General features: G+C 41.7%; 1 protein-coding gene across 1 annotated transcript in view; it reads right to left on the reverse strand.

Moving 5' to 3' along the window:
* Nucleotides 1-21,967, reverse strand: part of LOC144798522 (phospholipid scramblase family member 5-like) — a 290,685-nt gene that overhangs the window by 86,799 nt on the left and 181,919 nt on the right. The window contains exon 4 of the mRNA XM_078669444.1: nt 18,108-18,135. Within this exon, the coding sequence (XP_078525570.1) occupies nt 18,108-18,135 (28 nt within the window). The remainder of the gene's footprint in view (nt 1-18,107; nt 18,136-21,967) is intronic.

Consider the following 21,967-nt stretch of genomic DNA (forward strand, 5'->3'; position numbering starts at 1 on the left):
TCTGTCCATTTTTCATCACACTAATAGTGAATAATATTGTCTTTTCTCTATTAGTGTAAAGTAAAATGAATCACTATTACCTGGAATGGCACCTTTAGTGATAGCTAATGTAAGTAAAAACTGATGGGTGAGTGAGTGTTTATATGAGAGCGAGCGTCCGCCTGTGCGAGCAACTGTGAATGTATGTGTAGGCATGTGTGTGTGAGAGAGTGTCAGTGACATGTAGTAGAGAGAAAGAGTGAGTTTGTCAGTTTGCATGAATGAGGCATAATGAGTGAAAATGAGTTACTGCAAGTGAATGAGAATGAATATGAATGAGTGTAACCGAGTGTTAGAGAGTGGGAGTTAGAATCACTATGAGTGAGTGTGAGTGAGAATGCTTGCAAGTCTGTCATTGGCCCTTGCATACTGAAGGTAATTCTTGTCTAATAGAGACATCTGTGGAAAAATGCTGGTGCTGGCACACTAGAAGAAATGGCATAACAAACACCCATGTGGAAATAGAGCTCTGACCCCAATTACAATAGGGCCAAGTAGTGCTCTGACCCCAATTACAATAGGGCCAAGTAGTGCTCTGACTCCAATTACAATAGGGCCAAGTAGTGCTCTGACCCCAATTACAATAGGGCCAAGTAGTGCTCTGACCCCAATTACAATAGGGCCAAGTAGTGCTCTGACCCCAATTACAATAGGGCAAAGTGGTGCTCTGACCCCAGTTACAATAGGGCCAAGTAGTGCTCTGACCCCAATTACAATAGGGTCAAGTAGTGCTCTGACCCCAATTACAATAGGGCCAACTAGTGCTCTGACCCCAATTACAATAGGACCAACTAGTGCTCTGACCCCAATTACAATAGGGCCAAGTAGTGCTCTGATCCCAATTACAATAGGGCCAACTAGTGCTCTGATCCCAATTACAATAGGGCCAAGTAGTACTCTGACCCTCAATTACAATAGGGCCAAGTAGTGCTCTGACCCCAATTACAATAGGACCAAGTAGTGCTCTGACCCCAATTACAATAGGGCAAAGTGGTGCTCTGACCCCAGTTACAATAGGGCAAAGTGGTGCTCTGACCCCAGTTACAATAGGGCCAAGTAGTGCTCTGACCCCAATTACAATAGGGCAAAGTGGTGCTCTGACCCCAGTTACAATAGGGCCAAGTAGTGCTCTGACCCCAATTACAATAGGGTCAAGTAGTGCTCTGACCCCAATTACAATAGGGCCAACTAGTGCTCTGACCCCAATTACAATAGGACCAACTAGTGCTCTGACCCCAATTACAATAGGGCCAAGTAGTGCTCTGATCCCAATTACAATAGGGCCAACTAGTGCTCTGATCCCAATTACAATAGGGCCAAGTAGTGCTCTGACCCCAATTACAATAGGGCCAAGTAGTACTCTGACCCCAATTACAATAGGGCCAACTAGTGCTCTGACCCCAATTACAATAGGACCAACTAGTGCTCTGACCCCAATTACAATAGGGTCAAGTAGTGCTCTGACCCCAATTACAATAGGGCCAAGTAGTGCTCTGACCCCAATTACAATACGGCCAAGTAGTGCTCTGACCCCAATTACAATAGGGCCAAGTAGTGCTCTGACCCCAATTACAATACGGCCAAGTAGTATTATTTGTAGAGGACTGAAGTGATCATTGTTCCACCAATACGACAAAGAAGGACACTAGACATGTAATTTCATGTGTTTTGTTGTAGGTTCCTTGATTAATGCTCCGCATACACTCAACAAGTGATGTTATGTATTGTTTTGGTCCACACACGTTTTGTTCACTGTCATTTGTGTTTGTGAATGTTACCACTACATGTATAATGTTGCTGTGTAAAAGTTATTTTATGCAAACAAGCAATGAAAGAAGTAAAAGTCTAAAAAAGAAGTAGATTGATTCATTCTATTTAGATTTACAAGAATAATGCACCTAGGAGTGATACACCTGAGTGTACATTTTTGCTAAGAAACATTAATTAAGCACATCTGGGTCAAAAATAATATACTTTTTTTTTTATAATTTGTCGTTTTTTGTGGAATGTACTATACAATAGATGAACATCCCTAAAAAAAATGTCGAATTAAGATGGAATGCCTATGTCGATTCTGAGAATTACTGTGCACTTTGTTTTTAATATGTTTTTGCATGAATTACTGTATAATAACCTTGATTGTAAAGTTAAAGGGATTATAATTGAGTTTAGAGCGGATTGCTCTTTTTTATCTGTTTTTAAACTGTGTGTCTATGAATTGTGAAAAATAATGAATAAACATTTATATTTTTGATTGATTTGCTATTGTGATAGGCTCTTGTGGCCTGAGTGAGAAGTGGGGATTTAGCATGTGGTTTTGAGCGATAAGTGAGTATTTGGTGTGCGAACTTTGGTTCCCAAAGGGATTAATTTTTTCAAAACACTGGTAATGCCACACTTGTCGAAATGGCATAATGGACACCCATGTGAAAATACTGGCACTGGCACACTAGAAGAAATGGCATAATGGACACCCATGTGAAAATACCGGTATTGGCACACTAGTGGTAAGTCTTGGTATGTGGAAAATTTGTGGAAAAATGCTGGTGCTAACATATTTGAGGCAATTCTTGGCATAAGGGAGGGCAACCTGGCATATGGAAACGGGCAGCCATGGCAAAATGTTGGCACGGATATACCAAGGTCATTTTTTAAATAAAGGTCACTTGTGGACTATGGATGGCATCAATAAAAATATTCTTGCTCTGCAATACCGGGGGCACCCATGGGATGTGGGGGCACCAATGACAATTTGCTAGCCATGGCTCAACGGAGCTGATTTTTGAAAATTAGTGGGCATCCATTTCACTTTTTTTTTAAATGCAGTCGGCTCTTGGGGACTGACCGATTTCATTGGTCGGCACACCATGAAAGAGTTTGAAAATGTAATGAGTGCCCTTTCACAGCCTATGGCTCTTTTTTTTAGAAAATGTATGTGGAAATTGTGCTTTAAAATGCAGTCCCTGATCACATTCTTTTAAAAATGTTCTCAGGGGTAGAAACCCCCTAGTAGAGGCCTGCGTTCTTGCTTTGCTCGCTCACTACAATGGACGGCAAGTATTTTATGGCACGACACGGAGGCCAACATTATGCAATAAATCCTTTATTGCCACCACTCAGCAGCAAGAAAAAACACAACATGTTCTTAGAATACAGAATATAGAACTTCTGAGAACATTCCAAACTCAATAAAACTCCTCTCTTGTATGTACTCTTCCTTCTTTTATTGCTGCTGCTCAAAGAGATAAGTACAATTTATTTTCTTCAATAGAGATTTAATAAAAAATAATAATAAATAAAAGAGGAGCTTGATAATTTAGACTCTTATAGAATTTGATTAAATAATATATTTTATGATTTCATATGGGAATTGTATTTTAAAATGTTATATAAGTAACTTTGGCCCAGATGTAGGTAAAAAATATTTACCGATTCTTAATTATCGAATTTTACCGATTCGGTAATTAAGAATCGGTAAATATGAAGGGTGGACATGTAGGTCCATCCAGATGTGCATTTTACCGATTCGGTAAAAATCGGTATTTACCGAATCGGTAAATACCGACCGGTAATGCTCCATTCATTCCTATGGGCTTTGAAGCCCATAGGAATGAATGGGGCATTACCGGTCGGTATTTACCGAATCGGTAAATACCGATTTTGACAAGGGTGCAGGGGGTGTCACTTTGACACCCTCTAGCACCCCCAAAAAAGGGTCGGGGGCCATATGGCAGGCATACCTGCCCTAAGGGCAGGTCTGCCTGTCATATGGCACAGGTGTGCATGCACACATGTGCATGCACACCTGAATCGGTATTTCACCATCAAATTGAATTTGATGGTAAAATACCGATTTCTTAGGCCTTGTGGGACTCATAAGAGTCCCACCTACATATCAATTTTAACGAATCTGTAAAAATACCGGTCGGTAAATATACCGACCGGTATATTTACAGAATCGGTAAAATTACCGATCGGTAAATTTACCGAATGGTAAATTTACCGATTCTGCCCCCTACATCTCAAAATCCTTTTACCGGTCGGTAACGGCCGAATTCGGCCGTTACCGACCGGTAAAACCCTACCTACATCTGGCCCTTTGTTTTTAAAAGATAATGAAGGTTGTTATGTCCTTTTACATTAAATGTGATTTGTGTAAGGGATATCTTGAATATCCTCAAGTTTTAAGGCTTTAAAATATGTGCCCTTTTACTCGTGTAGAAACCGTTACTTCTCGTGTGGAAACCGTTTCTTCTCCTTTTTAGTCTGTATACCTAAAACGGTATATCAGGTTTTGACAAGGGTGATTGATTGGACAATATTAGATGGTTAACCTGTATTGAACGTAAAATATTATTAATAAAATGCATTTTTTATTTTTGGAGGCTCGAGCGCTTACCGTTAATTTTCATGTAGCGCGAGTCAGTCAGTTGAAAGACGCGCGAGTCAGAGGGCCTCGAGCGTGAAGGAAGCGCGAGTCAGAGGAACTCGAACGTGTGACGCATGGTTTCAATGCGTAGTCATAGAAGCTTTCCTGCGCACGCAGTGACATTTTGATTGCTTAGAAACGCGAACGAGGGTATTTTGGCATACTGGAGCCTTATTACTTTTAGCGTTGCTAGGTAACGAGGCTTCAGACGAGGGAAAGTTTTTCCTTTGAACACGAAGGGCTTAATATTTCATCGTTTTAAGAGATTTCAGTCGGATCGTTTAAACGTAAAGGGAGTTTTGTGGTCTAGCGGACCTTAATTAGTATAAAGAGTCTTTTGTAAAAGATTTAATGTTTGGGTTTGGACAGAGATATTTTTAATATTACATTTTGTGGTAATAAAGTTTTAGTTTTAATATTAAGATGGAACAAGGTGAAAGCTCTTTAGATGAGAGGATTAATAAGGCAATTGAAAAGATTACTACAGAGGTTTCATTACGTATGGAAAAGAAACTAGAGATGATGTCTGTTTCTAAGTCTGGGGGACATGAGGAAGAAGGTTTTTATTCTGCTATGGAGAATGATTCTACGCAGAGAATGACAAAAAAGGCTTCAAGGAAAAGGAAACATGTTTCTAGTAGAGAGGAACATGATAAAAAGTCAAGAGTTACTAATGTGGAACATATTTGCTGTTCTGACAGGCAAAAAGAGATTGCTACAGGCAATAAGGAAGGGCATGTAAGAGGCCCAAGAGAAGATAAAGGTCGTAAACACAAATATGTTGTGTGTGAGGATTCCTCTGAGAGTGCAGAGGTGGAAATCAGCTGTAGTTCTGATTTTGATTCGGAAGAAGAGTTACAAGCTAAAAGGTGTAGGAAGGAGAGTTTGTCAACAGAAGGTGATTCTATAAAGGATCCAATGGGCGATAACATGTTTGATCCACTTTTGATTAAACATCCTTTCTCTCCGGAGTGGACTCCTTCTGAACATGTTGTGAAATATTTGGAATATTGGATGAGAAGAGAAATCCCTAAAGAGGTTAGGGTAAGACTAAGATCGGAATGTCCACGACCCTTAGTAGATAATAAGGTGTTAGTAACACCAGAGCTTGATTCAAAGATGATTGCTTTTATTGCTAAAGGAGGTCGTGATCCGAGGAAAGGTATTGACAGAGGATTGAAATCCTGTCAAGATAGATTATTAGATGTTGTAGGACCAGTAGCCAAAATTTTTGATATGGCTGAAGAAGCCAACGTGAATAAAGGTGAGATTGATGTACAAGAATTAAGGGAATGGATTCAAAGAGTTGTCTGTTTGCTAGGCAACGCGAATACAGCCCTTTCGATTGAAAGGAGAAATAGTTTATTACTTAAAATCGACCCAAAATTAATAGACCTTGCTATTAAGGAAGAAGGCCCATTAGCGAAAGGGCTTCTTTTTGGTGATGAATTTATTAAAGAATTATCGAGATATGTGGGTGCTTTTAGCAGTCTACAAAAATCTCAGAGAGAGATCAAGAAAGTATTCAATGAGCGTGTTTTTGGCATGGCCGGGGGAACGAGGGGCCGGTTCCCTGGCCGAGGTCAAGGTATTACAAGAGGCTCATTTTCAAGAGGATTTGGAAGAGGCTACTATGGTCAGCAATATTCTAGAGGAGGATTTTTCCCTCAGAGACAACGTGGAAGAGGAAGATTTAACAGGAGAGAAAGACGTGGCAGAGGTTCAACTGGTAAGTCGAGACCTTTCTGCTATCCATGTAAGATTGGCCGGCAGACTTGCCCAATTTCTAAGTGTCTGGAGGACTATAACAAAGGATCCTTGGGTGTTAGAAACAGTACAGGGTTTCAGGATAGAGTTCATAGATATGCCAGTTCAGGAAAGGATTCCAATTCCAATAACGTTTGGGAAAGAACAGTTAGATTTGATAGACATAGAGGTGAGAGAATTAATTCGGAAAGGTGTGATTGTGGAAGAAAGAGAAAATGTGGAAGGTTTTGTAAGCAATATTTTCTTGGTGGAGAAAAAGGACAAAGGAGGTATGCGTCCTGTAATAAATCTGCGACAACTGAACGATTGGGTGGTTTATCACCATTTCAAAATGGAAGGGATTTATCTTTTAAAAGATGTTTTGATAAAGAAGGATTGGTTAACAAGATTGGATCTGAAAGATGCTTATTTAACGATTCCGATTTGCAGGGAACATCAGAGATTTTTGAGATTTGCTTGGAAAGACCAACTTTGGAAATTTGTATGTCTTCCGTTCGGTCTATCTTCAGCCCCGTGGTGCTTCACGAAAGTACTGCGTCCAGTGGCAGCCTATTTGAGAGAGAGAGGGATCAGGTTGATAATTTATCTAGACGATATTTTATTGATGGATCAAGACAGAGAATCTCTTCTTTCTCATACGGCTTTGACAATCAAGTTAATAGAGTCGTTGGGTTTTATAGTCAACGGAAAGAAATCTCAGTGTACCCCAAGTCAACAGACACAGTTTTTAGGTTTTGTAGTAGATACAGAACAGGCTATATTGAAACTACCAAAGGAAAAGTTGAAAAGGATTCGGAAAGAATTAAGGAATGTTTTGAGAATGGACAGTATATCTTTAAGGATGTTGGCTCGAGTTGTGGGTCTTTTGTCTTCAACAATTCAGGCAATTTTTCCGGGTCCTTTACATTACAGGGCTCTTCAGAGATTGAAAGCTTATCATTTAAGGTGTGGTCTGAAATATTCAGAGAATGTGTGTCTTTCGCAGGAAGCGAGACAAGAGTTGGTTTGGTGGTTAAGGAATATGGATGCATGGAATGGGCGTGCAATATTTGGGGAGAATGCAGATCTGGTTATAGAATCGGATGCAAGTATGGAAGGTTGGGGTGCAAGGTGCGGTTGGCTGAATACTGGAGGACGTTGGACGAATCAGGAAAGAGATTTACATATAAATTGTTTAGAATTGTTGGCAGGATCTTTCGCTTTAAGATGCTTTGGAGATCAGACTTCGAATTGTTCAGTGATCTTGAGAATGGACAATGTTTCTGCGGTTCGATATGTGAACAGGATGGGAGGTCCTCGTTCAAAAGGTTTAGCAGACATAGCAAAGATCTTTTGGGAGTATTGTTTAGAAAGGAATATTTTTGTTCAAGCAGAACATATTCCAGGGAACTCGAATTCTGTAGCAGATTGGTATTCCAGGAACTTTTACGATTCAAGCGATTGGATGTTGGACAGACTGGTTTTTATGAAGTTGAACCAGTTTTGGGGACCGTTTCAAGTGGACCTCTTTGCGAACAGGGTAAACAGACAGGTAACCAGATTTTTCAGTTGGCATCCAGATCCGGATGCGATGGGTGTGGATGCATTTCTGCAGGATTGGAGAGGTCTAAGGCCATATGCTTTTCCCCCCTTTTCAATGATAAGCAGAGTGACAGGAATGGTCAGGAAGTGGAAGGAGACAGTGGTTCTGATAACCCCATTTTGGACCTCTCAGGCGTGGTACCCTATGTTATTAGAGATGAGTGTAGATTTACCAATTCTTCTCCCTGTATTCAAAGGGATTTTACGAGGTCCTTTAGGGGAGTTTCACGATTTAGTGACGTCAGGGCATCTGGTTCTACTGGCTTGGAGGCTTTCAGGAGAGTTTGGAGTAAGTCAGGACTTTCATCAGAGGCTAAGAAACTCATTGAGGAATCATGGGCTCCAGGTACAAGGAAGGTTTATAGGTCAGCATGGAATAGATGGAATGGTTGGTGTGTGGAAAGGAGTTTGGATCCCGTTTCAGCAGATGTAGTTAATATCTTGAATTATTTAACAGGTTTGTTCCAAGGTGGTTTAGCTTATAGGTCAGTGAATTTACATAGGTCTGCTATTTCAGCTGGACATGAATTGGTTAATGGGATTTCTATTGGTCAGGATGTAATGGTTAAAAGGTTGTTAAGAAGTATTAGATTGGCAGTTCCTCCTGGACCTAGATACTCCTCTTTATGGGATGTATCTGTTGTTTTGCATTTATTCGAGTCATGGGAGGACAATACGTTTTTAAATCTGAGAGATTTGACTCTTAAGCTTACCATGTTGTTATGTCTTCTTTCTTTTAGAAGGGTTTCAGATGTTCGTGCTTTGGAGGTTTCGAGCAGGTGTTATACTCCTGAGGGTATATGTTTTTATATAAAGCAGAGAACAAAGACTAATTCTAATTCAGTTTTTTATCCTTATCTGGTAGAGAAAGAAAAGCTTTGTGTGGTTCGTTGTGTTAAAGAGTATGAAAGCAGAACTAAGTCTCTTAGACCTGTTGGGGTAGAACAATTACTGATTTCATTCAGGTACCCCTTTAAGGCAGTTTCGGCATCAACTTTGGCAAGGTGGGTTAAATTACTTATGGAACAAGCATTGAAAATGCAATAGGTCTCGCAATAGAAGAGTTTGACCTTTTTCGTTTTGCAAATGGATGAGTGGCGTTGCGTGGATGAGTGGCGTTGCGTGGATGAGTGGCGTTGCGTGGATGAGTGGCGTTGCGTGGATGAGTGGCGTTGCGTGGATGAGTGGCGTTGCGTGGATGAGTGGCGTGTGTGAGTGGCGTTGCGTGTGTGAGTGGCGTTACCTGATGGATTAGCTTTGCACTTTGTTTAGGGTCACATTTTTTGCACAACTCATGGCAAACATGTCAAGCAATGTTCTTTAACTTAGTGTGCTCTGACCTATCTGTGTATAAATTATTGGAACATATTTAAAAAAAAACATTAAATGTCGAGTGTGATATTTCCATTTACACACAGTGGATTCAGATGTAATATACAGGAAAAATGCTTCCGTCTAGTGGGAAGGCATCTTTTTCGTACATATATCTTTAAGAATATTGCCCATATCTATATCTGCATGTGACCAATAATAGTTTAACACTGAATTTTAGTTATCATTTTTTTTTGTAATTAATGGCATGTATTGAACATGTTTTTAATAACTGATGCCTTAGAGAAATGGTTATTAAAATTATACTTTAAGAATTGCGCAATAATTACGAGAAAACATCCTGTAATTTTCTTACTTCTTTTTTTCAAGGTACACATTTTGTTTGGGTACATTTTATTTTGAAAACCGTCTCCAATCGTGCATCCTTTGTTTTTCATGTAATCAAGAAACATTCTTGTCGAATTGTAAATGGTCACAATGGTTACATTTTGTAAACATGTAGACGTGTTTATATTGGAACCACTGTACGTAAAGCGAACTGTTTTTACTGTACTTCTTGCCTAAGAGTAGTTCCTACTAAAGACTTTGGGCACCAAAAGTGACATATTGCGAGTACGCTGGGATTGGAGGTAGAAGCAACGGATAGGCAAGCGACCTGCTCCTTGAGATTAGTTGATCCGCGCTGTGCCTCGTCAAGAGGACCGCCGAGAACGGCAAAGAAAGCGCCTAAGAAGCCCAATCCGTTAGCTCTTGGTGTGATCCCCGATCTCAAAACAGAGTCAAAGCAGAGGCGCTAGAGCTGTTGCCGGGAGGCAGGCAGGTGAGCAAGTGGACGGGTGGTAGCCGATAGGAGGAGCAGCCCACTTGTGGTGAGCATGAACTGTCGTGGACTGTGGCTACTAAAAGAGCAGAGCTGAGCTGACCGTGCAGAAGTGCAAGAAGTGTAAAAGAAGACCTGCCAACTTCATCAAACAAGTTTAAAAGGGAAGAGAGAGAAGGGGAGGGGGGAGGAGAAATGCGACACGGCGGGCAGGGGAGGGGGCGGAGCGGGTAAAAAAAAAAAAAAGACGGAGGGAAGGCAGAGAAGGGGAGGAGAAATGCGACACGGCGGGCAGGGGAGGGGGCGGAGCGGGGAGAGGTGCGACACGGCATTCAGGGGAGGAGAGTAGGAGGAGGAGGGGTGAGGAGAGCACATTTTATTGAAAAGTTGTTGAAATGCTATTACATTTTTCGATTGGAAAAAAGCTGTGGTGTGGGTGGTGTTACGCATTTGTTCCTTGCTGGTGGTTATTAAAGATGGGAAACGTGTTATTGCCTTCTTTACCGAAAGTGCGGAATGTACAGGTTCGACCTATATGAACGGTCAATGAATAAACAAGAAACATGCTGAATTCTTTCCAGGGATGGTACACAACCAGCCATTTCCAGGATGGGGAAACAGTTGGCGCCTACAAATGAAGATATACACATCACAATTACACTGTCTGTACACATTGTCAGAGAGCATGCACGTTTTGGTACAAGGAGACGCACTTACACTATCCACATGCCTGTGATGGTGAATGCCGGCAGCGTAATCGGCAGCACCACGCAGGCATTTTGGATCCGGGCATCCAGGAGGGATGCTTTGGCAAGGGAGGCCGGGGCCTCCAGGTGTGGCCCTGAGTGTAGCAGGCCAGCTTTGGTGCATCGGCAGCAAGTCCCCAGTGGAAACAAGCTTCTGTGTTCTGCGACACGGCGGGCAGGGGAGGGGGCGGAGCGGGGAGAGGGGAGAGGTGCGACACGGCAGTCAGGGGAGGAGAGTAGGAGGAGGAGGGGGGAGGAGAGTAGGGGAGGCACGGCCTAGCGGCCGTGCAATCAAGAAGTGAGGGGGCGGAGCTGGGGGAGGCTGTGAGAGAGAGAGTGGGCAAGGCAGGCGGCTGGGGGCATGTGCACGCGCTTTTAAGCTCAATGCGCATGCGCATTGAGCTTAAATTTCACGGGCACTGCAAGGAATCGCCACGATTCCTTGCAAGTTGGTTAAAGAGTGTTTAAGCCCCCATAGTCTCGCAAGCTCGATGCGCATGCGCATCGACAGGCGAGACCTAAAAAGCAGGTTTTGATACAGGTAAGTTTAAAGCACATTCTGTTAGAGGTGCAGCTGCTTCTAAAGCAAGGATTTTAGGTGGAAGTTTACAGGATATCCTGAGGAGTGCAGATTGATCATCAGATTCTGTTTTTAGGAAATTTTATTTTAAACCGATTGAGAGTGCTGCACAATGTATTGTTGATATGCTTTGAACTTGCATAATGTTGGCCTCCGTGTCGTGCCAAAAATGTAGATTTTCCACAGCCTTGGTGGGCTGAAAATCTGGATTTTATTAGGGACACGGAGGCAAATATTATCCCACCCTTAGCCCGGATCCCTTTTGATTTTTTTCTGTTATTATTTTTTTGTACAGGTCAGAATACGAATTAAATGGACTTTATGAGATTTGTTGTTTTCATATCGTCGTTGGAAAGAAGAATGAAGACTTCGTGTTCTATTTCAAGTTTATCAGACTTTTGGTTTTGGATTTGTTTGTTACTATATTCTCTTTTCGCAGGCAACATAAGAAGGAAGAGTACATACAAGAGAGGAGTTTTATTGAGTTTGGAATGTTCTCAGAAGTTCTATATTCTGTATTCTAAGAACATGTTGTGTTTTTTCTTGCTGCTGAGTGGTGGCAATAAAGGATTTATTGCATAATATTTGCCTCCGTGTCCCTAATAAAATCCAGATTTTCAGCCCACCAAGGCTGTGGAAAATCTACATTATGTTCCAGAACGTTCAAAGATCAAGTCAGCCTCATAACATGGGCGGGTCTAAACCACACCTTTGTCTGTATTGTGTTGTCATATTACTCATGCAGTTATAATGGAACTTCATCAGTGCCAATTATTGTGATGTCATCATGATTAAGGGCATGTCACATGACTTCATGGCAAAAAATCAGGATCAAGGGTCACTTCCTGTGATGTCATTAAGGTCAAAGGGTATGTAATGTCACTTCCGCTACATTTTGGTGAATGAAGAAGCAATGTATTCTACCAGACTATTGTGTAAAATATATATCCTTAGGATACATTGATACAAAGTTAATATCAATAAATCTATACTAACCTATAAATATTGACCTTCGCAATTGTTACATTCTGTATTATATTCCTTCCTCTTTAATGGCATGAGACCTGCTTGTTCATTGTTCTAGTTCTATATTCCTTACAGAACTTTCCTGATGATGCATTCTGCATCTTTGAGTCAGTTGCATCTGGACTCTGAAGCCTCATGTTATGATGCTGTGCTGCTGAATAAAACTCTTCAATTTTAATCTGTTTCCGGCTTTACAACAAAATTTGGCGACGAGGACTCCAGCCATCTACAGCACAGGAGCGGAGTGAACCCAATTTTATTCTATTTGAGAATCATTTGGATTTTTAAGAAGATTTTGTCTTTTAATTTTCTGGAGAAAAGATTTCTATTGGACCTGTTACTTCCTGGATGTGTCCCTGTGTTTCTTCCACCGTTTTGGAGAATTTACAACTAACTTTTAACCTATTTACATCAAATTTCGAGTTGTGCATCATTCAAGTTATTTGTACCTGCTCACAACGTACAAGGCTCCCTCTGCAAGATTCCAATCTCCTGCCTGGACGCTTCACAGCGTATGAAGCGTAATAGTGCATCGAGGGTTCTTGCCTACGTCATCGATTAGCTGCTACTGAGTCACACAATGCCCGACGTATGAAGCGTTTCAACGCGTTAGAATCTCATTGCGTCCTGCCACTGTGACACGCAGCGCTCTTCTCCTTACACACGCAACATCACGTAACGTCCTACGTGTTTGACGCTGCGTGCAACGTGCCGCTATTTTGCTCCCCTGAGCATTTTGCTGCTTAGCAACGACTGTTCGGCAGCAAAGCTTTCCATTTTGCCGGTTCCTTAACAGAAATGGTTATTTCTCTATTATTTTGAGCAGCGTTTCATCGCTTAAGTACCAGTACATTCCAATTTTGAGGCATTTTAGCTGACTTACATTAGATTTTCGATCTGTTCTCAGCCATCTTCAAAACCACGAAGGCACTTTATTCTGTTGCCATCTAGTGGAAGAACTTGAATATTTTACTCCAATTACCACAGAGACTACTTACATTTACAATTTTACAATTAAGTGCATTTTATTTTCCTAGTGTCACATGTATGCTTAACTCTTTATATTTAGACAAGCTCCATACTCTCTTTCTGCTTATAACTTACCTATATTTTGGAGTACATTTTCTAATTGGGAAGTTTCATTTACTTTCTCAGTGTATTGATATTTAATTATCATTTTGTTTGCTTACATTATTTAAAATGCAATTTGACCCTCCTGCAAAATTTTTACAGATCAAGGGTGACCCTCCTTTACCTTGGGCTAGGTGGAAGGAGGAATTCTTCAATTATATGAGAGCCATCGATGGAGAGCGTATGGGTGCGGAAAGAAAAAAAAGTATATTATTACATTGTTTAGGTTCAGATGGGCAAGAGATCTTTAGAACTTTGCCTCAAGTTACTGCTCCCTCTGGAAGTGGTGATAACCTTAATGTATACTCTGAAGCTCTTACCAGGTTGGAAAAGAGATTTAAACCAACTACCAATATTGCACTTAATTGTTTTAAATTTTACACCAGGGCGCAGAAGCAAGATGAATCATTCGATGACTTTCTTACTTCTTTAAGAGCGCTTACCTTACATTGCAACTTTGGTACCATTGCTGATGAGATGATACGTGACCAAATCATAGTACATGTTAAGAATAAGAAAGTCCAAGATAAATTATGGTGTTTAGGTGATCCAAGCTTAGAAGAAAGCATTGCTATTGCAAAGTCCACAGAGATGTCTGAAAAGTGGACGAATATTGTAGAGAAACAGAGTACCAATAGTAACAAAACTAACGTTGAAGAAGAAGTATGCTTAGTTAAGCCCAAAAATGAAGAAAAAAATTTCACTACTACGCATTTGGGTGCAAAGAATGTTTCAGGTGGAAATTACAAGAAGCCTGATTTTCACAGTAATTCTGTGTCTTGTTTCAGGTGCGGTAACAAATCACACATTGCCTCGTTCCAAGGTTGTCCTGCTATGAATAGAACTTGCAATATATGTGGGAGGATGGGACATTTTAGCAATGTTTGCAGAGAAAAACGTTTTAATACACAAGGGCGAGCGGGACAATCCCGTTCTATTTCTAATTATCCCACTCCTGCTAAAATTTCTTCTGTTAGTGATTCTGAAATCACACCCCAGGAAATTACAAAAGGTTATGTTGTTTCTGTTATTCAAAATGGATCTGTTGTTTTGACCAGGAAGAAATCACCTAAGTGTGTATTTCGCATTTTTGAGATTGACATTGAACTGATGGTAGATTCTGGGTCTCCTTGGACCATTATCACGAAACAATACTTTGATGAGAAATTACAGTGTGTGTGTGACTTTTCAAATTTACAGCCATCTGACATTTTAGCTGAAGGTTTTAATGGGAACAACATTTCCATTGAAGGATTTTTGAATGTTCCTTTGACTTTCAGAGGCAGGTTAGCTCACATCAAGTTATATATTGCTACCAAGGGCGTTAATGTTCTGGGATGGCATGATCAATGGGAACTTGGTATCAAATTGAATCCACGTGCTAAGGATCCCATTGAACTTTGTAGTGATCAGGAAATGATTAATACCATTAGCGATGGAAGAGAGGATGTTATCTCATTGTGGAAAAAGAAATTTGACAAAGTCTTTTGTGATCAGTTGGGAAAGTTGAAAGACTTTGCGCATAAAATAGTGTTGAGAGATGGGGCTATTCCTGTTAAGCAAAAATTAAGAGGTGTGCCTCTAAATGTTAGATCTGAATTAAAAGAAATGATAGATGATCTATTGAAAGATAATATTATCGAACCGATTGAGTCATCCGAATGGGTTTCACCCATAGTTCTCGTACGAAAGGCTGATCAAAAGTTGAGAGTTTGCATTGACCTGAGAGCTCTTAATTCAAATATTATAATTGACTGTCATCCACTCCCCAATATTAATGAGCTGGTTTTTCTTTTTGATGGTGCGCAGATTTTTTCTACCCTGGATCTTAGGTCAGCGTACCATCAAATTGAACTTACGGAAGATTCCAAAAAGTTAACAGCCTTTATTACACCCATGGGCCTATTCCAGTATAGAAGAATGCCATTTGGGTTGGCATCTGCTGCTTCTGTTTTTCAGCGTGTAATGTTTCAGATATTTAGAGACCTTGATTCTTTTGTTAAGTGTTTCCAGGATGACATCCTGATTTTTTCTAAAAATGAGAATGAACATTCTGTTCATCTTGATGAAGTGTGTTCTAGATTGCAAAACTATGGTCTCACTCTTAAAGCACATAAATGCAATTTGTTTAGGAAATCAGTGGACTATTTGGGGCATACTCTATCGGGGAAAGGTTTAGTCCCAAAGAAATCTAATGTTGAAGCCATTCTCAATGCTCCAGCTCCTAGTACTAAGGAACAACTTCTGTCCTTTTTAGGCATGTGCGAGTATTACAGCAAATTTGTGGTTAATTTTGCTACTAAAATTGAGCCTTTGAGAAAACTGTTGAGACAAAAACATGAATTTATTTGGGACACAGAACAAGGAAAAGCTTTCACTGAGATAAAAAATGACATTGTCAATTCTCCTACTTTAAAACCCTTTAGGATGGGCAAGAAGTGTATCATTACAACGGATGCAAGTTTGTATGGATTGGGATGTGTGATGTCTCAAACAGATGGTATGACGGAGTGGAATGTTGCCTTTTCCTCTAGGACACTGAGTGAGACAGAACGCAGGTATGCGGTCATTGAGCGAGAGTTACTGTCGTGTGTGTGGGCCATTGAACATTATAGGATCTACATTTGGGGTAGTAAGTTCATTTTAAGAACTGATCACAAGCCCCTTGTCCATATTCTATCAGTGGGTGGAGGTTGGAATTCCACTGCGAGAATTGCTCGTTTAACATCAAGATTGCAGGAATATAACTTTACAGTGGAATACATACCTGGGAAGAACAATGTTACGGCTGATTGTCTATCACGCCTTCCGTGTGTTAGTCTGATTGACAATGTTAGTGGATCTAAAGATGTCAATTTTGTTTCTAGTCTGCAAGTTTTTGTTTCTACTCAGTACCAAGATATTACTGAACAATTGTGGATCAAGTGTCAGGATGAAGATGATAAGTTAATTACTTTAAGAAAATATCTTTTAGAAGGTTGGCCCAGCAAAGCTAATATCAGGGAAGATATTGTACCGTTTTTTAATGTTGCCCATGAATTGTTCTGTGAGGGAGATTTAATCTTTAAGGGTGATAAGTGTGTTCCACCTATTGGAGTTCAGGATTTAATACTCAAATTAGCGCATAAAACCCATCCGGGTATTTCTGCCATGAAGCGTCTCATTAGGTTGAACTTTTGGTGGCCAGGTTTAGACAGGTTTGTAGATCGTGTTGTTAGAGAGTGCAGTGAGGGTTGTGATAAGGACAAAATGTTAAAAGTTTTTGTCCCACCCCTCAAACCAGTAGTGTGGCCTGAAGTTCCATGGAATAAAATTGCCTTCGATATTTCTGGTCCGTTCCATATTTTCCCCGAGACTTCTCGTTTTGCTCTGGTAATTATAGATTACCATTCAAAATGGCCGGAAGTGAAATTTGTGTCCAAAGTCACTTCTGAGGTCATCATTTCATTCTTTAAGGATGTATTTTCAAGAGAAGGTTGTCCCTCTGTTTTGGTATCAGATAACGGTGTACAATTAGTTTCGTCGGAAATGCAGTCATTTTTACAATCTTGTAATATCAAACATATTAGAACTTCTCTTTATGAACCGCATGAGAACGGTCAAGTTGAGCGTTTCAACCGAGTGTTAAAGAATTTTGTTTTTGATGCAATTAAGGAAAGGGGTAATTGGTTCAATGTTCTCAGAGAGAAACTTTGGAATTATCGCATTACTCCCCACACCACTACAGAAGTTAGTCCTTTCAAACTTCTAAAAGGAAGAGATCCAGCTTCTGTCATTTGTCCTTGGTGGTTTAAGGAGAAATGTAGGAGTTTTGAGGAGAATGTAGTGGATGTCAAAGTTATTGCGGACAGGGTTTCTTATAAACAGAATAAGTCTGCTGTGTGGTATAACAAGAAGTGGAAGGCAAGAGAGCATGGTTTGGCTGTTGGAGATTGGGTCAAGATCAAAAAACCATCTTTTGTTAACAAGGGCATGAGCAAGTATGGTAGAACCATTCAGATTAAGAATGTTTTTAATAACTCTGTTATCACACAAGATGGCAAAGTCTGGAATGTAAGCAAAGTAGCAAAGTGTCCTATCCAACATAGTGCCGATGCTTATCCTCATTCTCAGAGTTACTCTGGTTCTGTACCAGATCAGTTTTCCGGTTCTTCACCTAAAACTATTGCTTCTAGAGTCAAGGAGGATTTCCGGATTAGGAGAAGACCCGTATCGTTACGGGATTATGTATAAAATGTTTACTTTTGTTTCTTTTATTTTATGGGGAAGATGTGTTACATTCTGTATTATATTCCTTCCCCTTTAATGGCATGAGACCTGCTTGTTCATTGTTCTAGTTCTATATTCCTTACAGAACTTTCCTGATGATGCATTCTGCATCTTTGAGGCAGTTGCATCTGGACTCTGAAGCCTCATGTTATGATGCTGTGCTGCTGAATAAAACTCTTCAATTTTAATCTGTTTCCTGCTTTACAACAGCAATATTGTGGGAGCAAATGTTCTGGCCTCGATATTTTTGCAAAACAAAGTTTTTGTACGTGATATTCTGACATAGAACTGGACTCAAGTGCATGAGCCTTTATTTGCAGTCTCTGTATTTATATTTGCTTTATCTTCACCTCGTCTGTGTCAAGTAAAATGAAAGAATGTACTCACGCTTCTGATGGATTAGAATCTGGTCCACCTGCAGAGGGTAAAAAACACAGAACTCAGTCTTAGGAGCACTAGCTGAAGGCATAGCACACTCAGAGAAGGACTAGCCACTTTCAGTGATGCAGCCAATCATTTATTCATTCATTCATCCAGGCATTCATTTATGTATACATGCACATATTTATTTATTCATTAATTCATGTATTAATGTGACTATTCGTTCATTCACATTAATTTATGTATGCATATATTTGTTTACTTATTCATCTACTCAATCGTTAATGTACGCATGTATTTATTCATTCATACACTCATTCGTGTATGCATTTATTTATTCATCAACTCATTCATGTATGCATTTATTCATTCATTCATGGATGAATGTAATTATTCATTCATCCAAACTTCAATTTATGTATGCATATATTCGTTTATTTATTCATCCACTCATTCATTCATGTATGCATGCATGCATTTATTAATTCATACACTAATTTGTGTATACATGTATATATTTATTTATTCAGCAACTCATTAATTTATGTATGCATTTATTCATTCATTCATGTGTTTATGTGGTTTGCATAGCCTTAGTACGTGACAAGCTACAGGTAGTGCTGGAGGCGATAAGTCAAAGCCCTACAGTAAGCGCTATATAAATGCAATTACAATACAATACAAAGTGTTTGTAGCGCTCTATGGAAGGGAGAGAGGGGCCAGGCTGTAGGGCTTTATTTAAGGCTTCTGTGGGGGATGAACCGCACAGGGAGGAGCCGAGGGCAAATTTAGAGAGGGGGAGGGCCAGTGGGGACATGACCCTGGTGGGGAAGGAGGCCCTCTGAAGAAGAGGCTTGCCTTCAGACTCCTCTCCAACACCCGCTCCCTCCTGGACAGATGAGTAACAGTAGCCCTCATCCTCCTCGACCTTTCAGCGGTCTTCGACACAGTCTCTCACCGCACCCTAGCACACAGACTTCACGACGCAGGGATCCAGGACAAGGCCCTCGACTGGACCCGCTTGTTCCACTCTGGCAGAAAGCAGGGGGTTAGACTCCATCCCTTCCTCTCGGACCCCACACTGACCACCTGGGGAGTCTCCCAAGGATCCTCCCTCAGCCCCACATTGTTCAACATCTACATGGCTCCGCTCGCCCCCGTCGTCAGAACCCACAGACTCAATACTGTTTCATACGCAGACAACAACCATCTCATCCTCTCCCTATGCAACGAACCCAACGCAGCTAAACACAACTTTCAAGAAGGCATGGAAGCAGTCGCCAAATGGATGAAGAGCAGCTGTCTACAACTCAACACGGACAATACAGAAGTACTCATCATGGGTCCACACTCCGACGCCTGGAACGACACCTGGTGGCCCCTGTCCTTGGAAGCTTGCCCACCCCCACGGACGACGCACGCAACCTTGGAATCATCCTGGACTCCGAACTCAAAATGGACTGCTAGGTCACCTCTGTCGCATTTTCCTGCTTCCACACCCTCCGCCTTCTACGCAAGACCTTCAAATGGATCCCCCTCGAACACAGAAAGAGCGACACACACGCCCTCATCACCAGCAGCCTTGACTATTGCATCGCACTCTTACGCCGGAATCAACAAAAACCTCACTCACAAACTTCAAAACATCCAGTACGCCGTTGCCAGACTATTCATCAAACTGCCACGACGCTGCCACATCACCCAGCACCTGCGCACACTCCACTGGCTCCCCATCAAGGCAAGAATCACCTTCAAGATTCTCACCCACACACACAAAGCCCTCTACAACACCAGACCAGCATACTTGAAACACTGACTCACATTCCACGCACCCCAAAGGACCCTACGATCAGCCCAGCTCTCCTACGCCGTGGTCCCTCTCACCAGGAAGTCCAGATCAGGAGGCCACTGTTTCTCCTTCCTCATGGCCAGGGCCTGCAACGCCCTCCTGCTCCACCACACAACATCACTCCCCAACTTCACAAGGGACCTCAAAACATGGCTCTTCGATAGACCTCCTCCTTGATGGACAGGACCTTACGCCTCACCCCCCCCCCCCCCCAGCGCCTTGAGACCCGTACGGGTGAGTAGTCTCCCTTAACAAACCCATGATTGATTGAATGACTTGTGTGTTTGGTTTCTCAGCTTTTGTTTTGGCGGGTTCCACAGCTCTAGGCCCAGGACACTGATCATTTTACCTCGGTGGAGTATGAAACTGAATCCGGCTTCAGTGGCCAGGCTCTCATTCACTTTACCCCTCCTCGGGTGTCCAGGCTTCTGTTAGGGGGATCCTTCTTGGGGGCTTTTCAGCCACCCCCATGCTCCTGGCATGGAAGCCACAGGCGCCGTAGAGACCCTTTAACATGAAGGGTTGAGGCCGGGTGCACTCCGGGGGAGGCAGGTGGAACACTGGACGAGGTGCATCTTGGGAGCATTCAAGCCTAAAGAGAATCGCCACCCCCCCCCCCACGCTCCACCTCCAGCTGCATAATTTCAAAGCAGACAAAACCTTTCAAAACCTTGGCATGCACGTGGCATACACCCATCTGTATACACGTCACAGATCACTATCTTTGACAAAACCCCTCCCACCCTTTCTTTCATTCCTAAAATCGCTGGGGCTTACTTATGAGCCTTGCAAAACTTTTGCGCCCCTGGTGCGTCCCTTTTTGTGATGCGCTGGCGGTGTTAAAAGGGCGCCATATTGCGCCCTATTTACAAAGTGACGCAGATGCATCATTTTGTAAACCCCTGCGGTACATTATACCTGTGTCTGGTGTAATGTATGCAGGGTGGGCGTTCCACCGCATCAAAGCCTCGCAGAAGTGGCACCATTACGTGAAAACCTTACGCCTGCCTCATGCGGGTGACACAGAACCCTTTCACATGAGTCTTGCCCCATGTGAAAGGACACATTGCTGGAGTTGTGTCTGTTTTCAGACACACCTCAGACAGACCCCAGCAATGAGCCACTTTTGCGCATTCAGGTACATCAGGAATACTGACATATCTGTAACTCCTTGCAACATGATGTACTTTAAATACAGCGCATCTAATGGTGTTGCAAGAGGACGCACTGAGAAGTGTTGCATCGCTGCTTCGTCAACCAACTTCTAATCCCTGCTACCTCACTAGACCAGGCTACGTGATCTTTGCCAAATAGCTTCACCTCCCTCTTCCTATATTTCCTTATTGTGAAACTTGCAAGACTTACCAACTAGTAATTTCCTAATTGACTTCTATACAAACAACCATTTACAAATGCAGAGGGTTTGACCTTGGCACACCGTCTCTTTAAAACGGTGACCTCGGCAAACACTGATCTGTCATGGGTGTCACAGACAGAGTTGACTAAGCATGTTCACCAGTGTAGACATTACATATATCCACTTGCAGGAGTCCTTCTCTTTTCTGAATCTACGAGGCTTTGATTCAGATGAAATCAAACGCGATTGGGACCTGTGAGTATGTAACACCCCTCCATGACCTCAGACTATCATGAGCATCGAATGACATTTACAGGCCAGATGTAAAACCGTTTTTTGAGGCCACTAATGGGATTTCGGCCCCTTTGCGACCGCAAAATAGGTCAGCTCAATGGAATAACCCTATTTTACGAGTCGCTAATCAAATAGTGACTCGCAAAACCTATGTATGAATGTTTTGCAATTGCGGTCGCAAAACACTCGCAGTTTACCACCCTTCTCTGAAGGGTGTCTTGCTACGCCGTGGCCAGCATTGGAAGTTCTGCGCCATACTACTTCTGGTCTCATGCCGGGAAACAGCGTTTACAACACTGTCATAACATCGCAGTGCTGATATATTTGCATCAGGGGTCTCTGACATTATATCCACCATTGGTCCAG

The sequence above is a fragment of the Lissotriton helveticus genome, chromosome 12 (genome assembly GCF_964261635.1).
Source record: "Lissotriton helveticus chromosome 12, aLisHel1.1, whole genome shotgun sequence".
Taxonomy (NCBI): domain Eukaryota; kingdom Metazoa; phylum Chordata; class Amphibia; order Caudata; family Salamandridae; genus Lissotriton; species Lissotriton helveticus.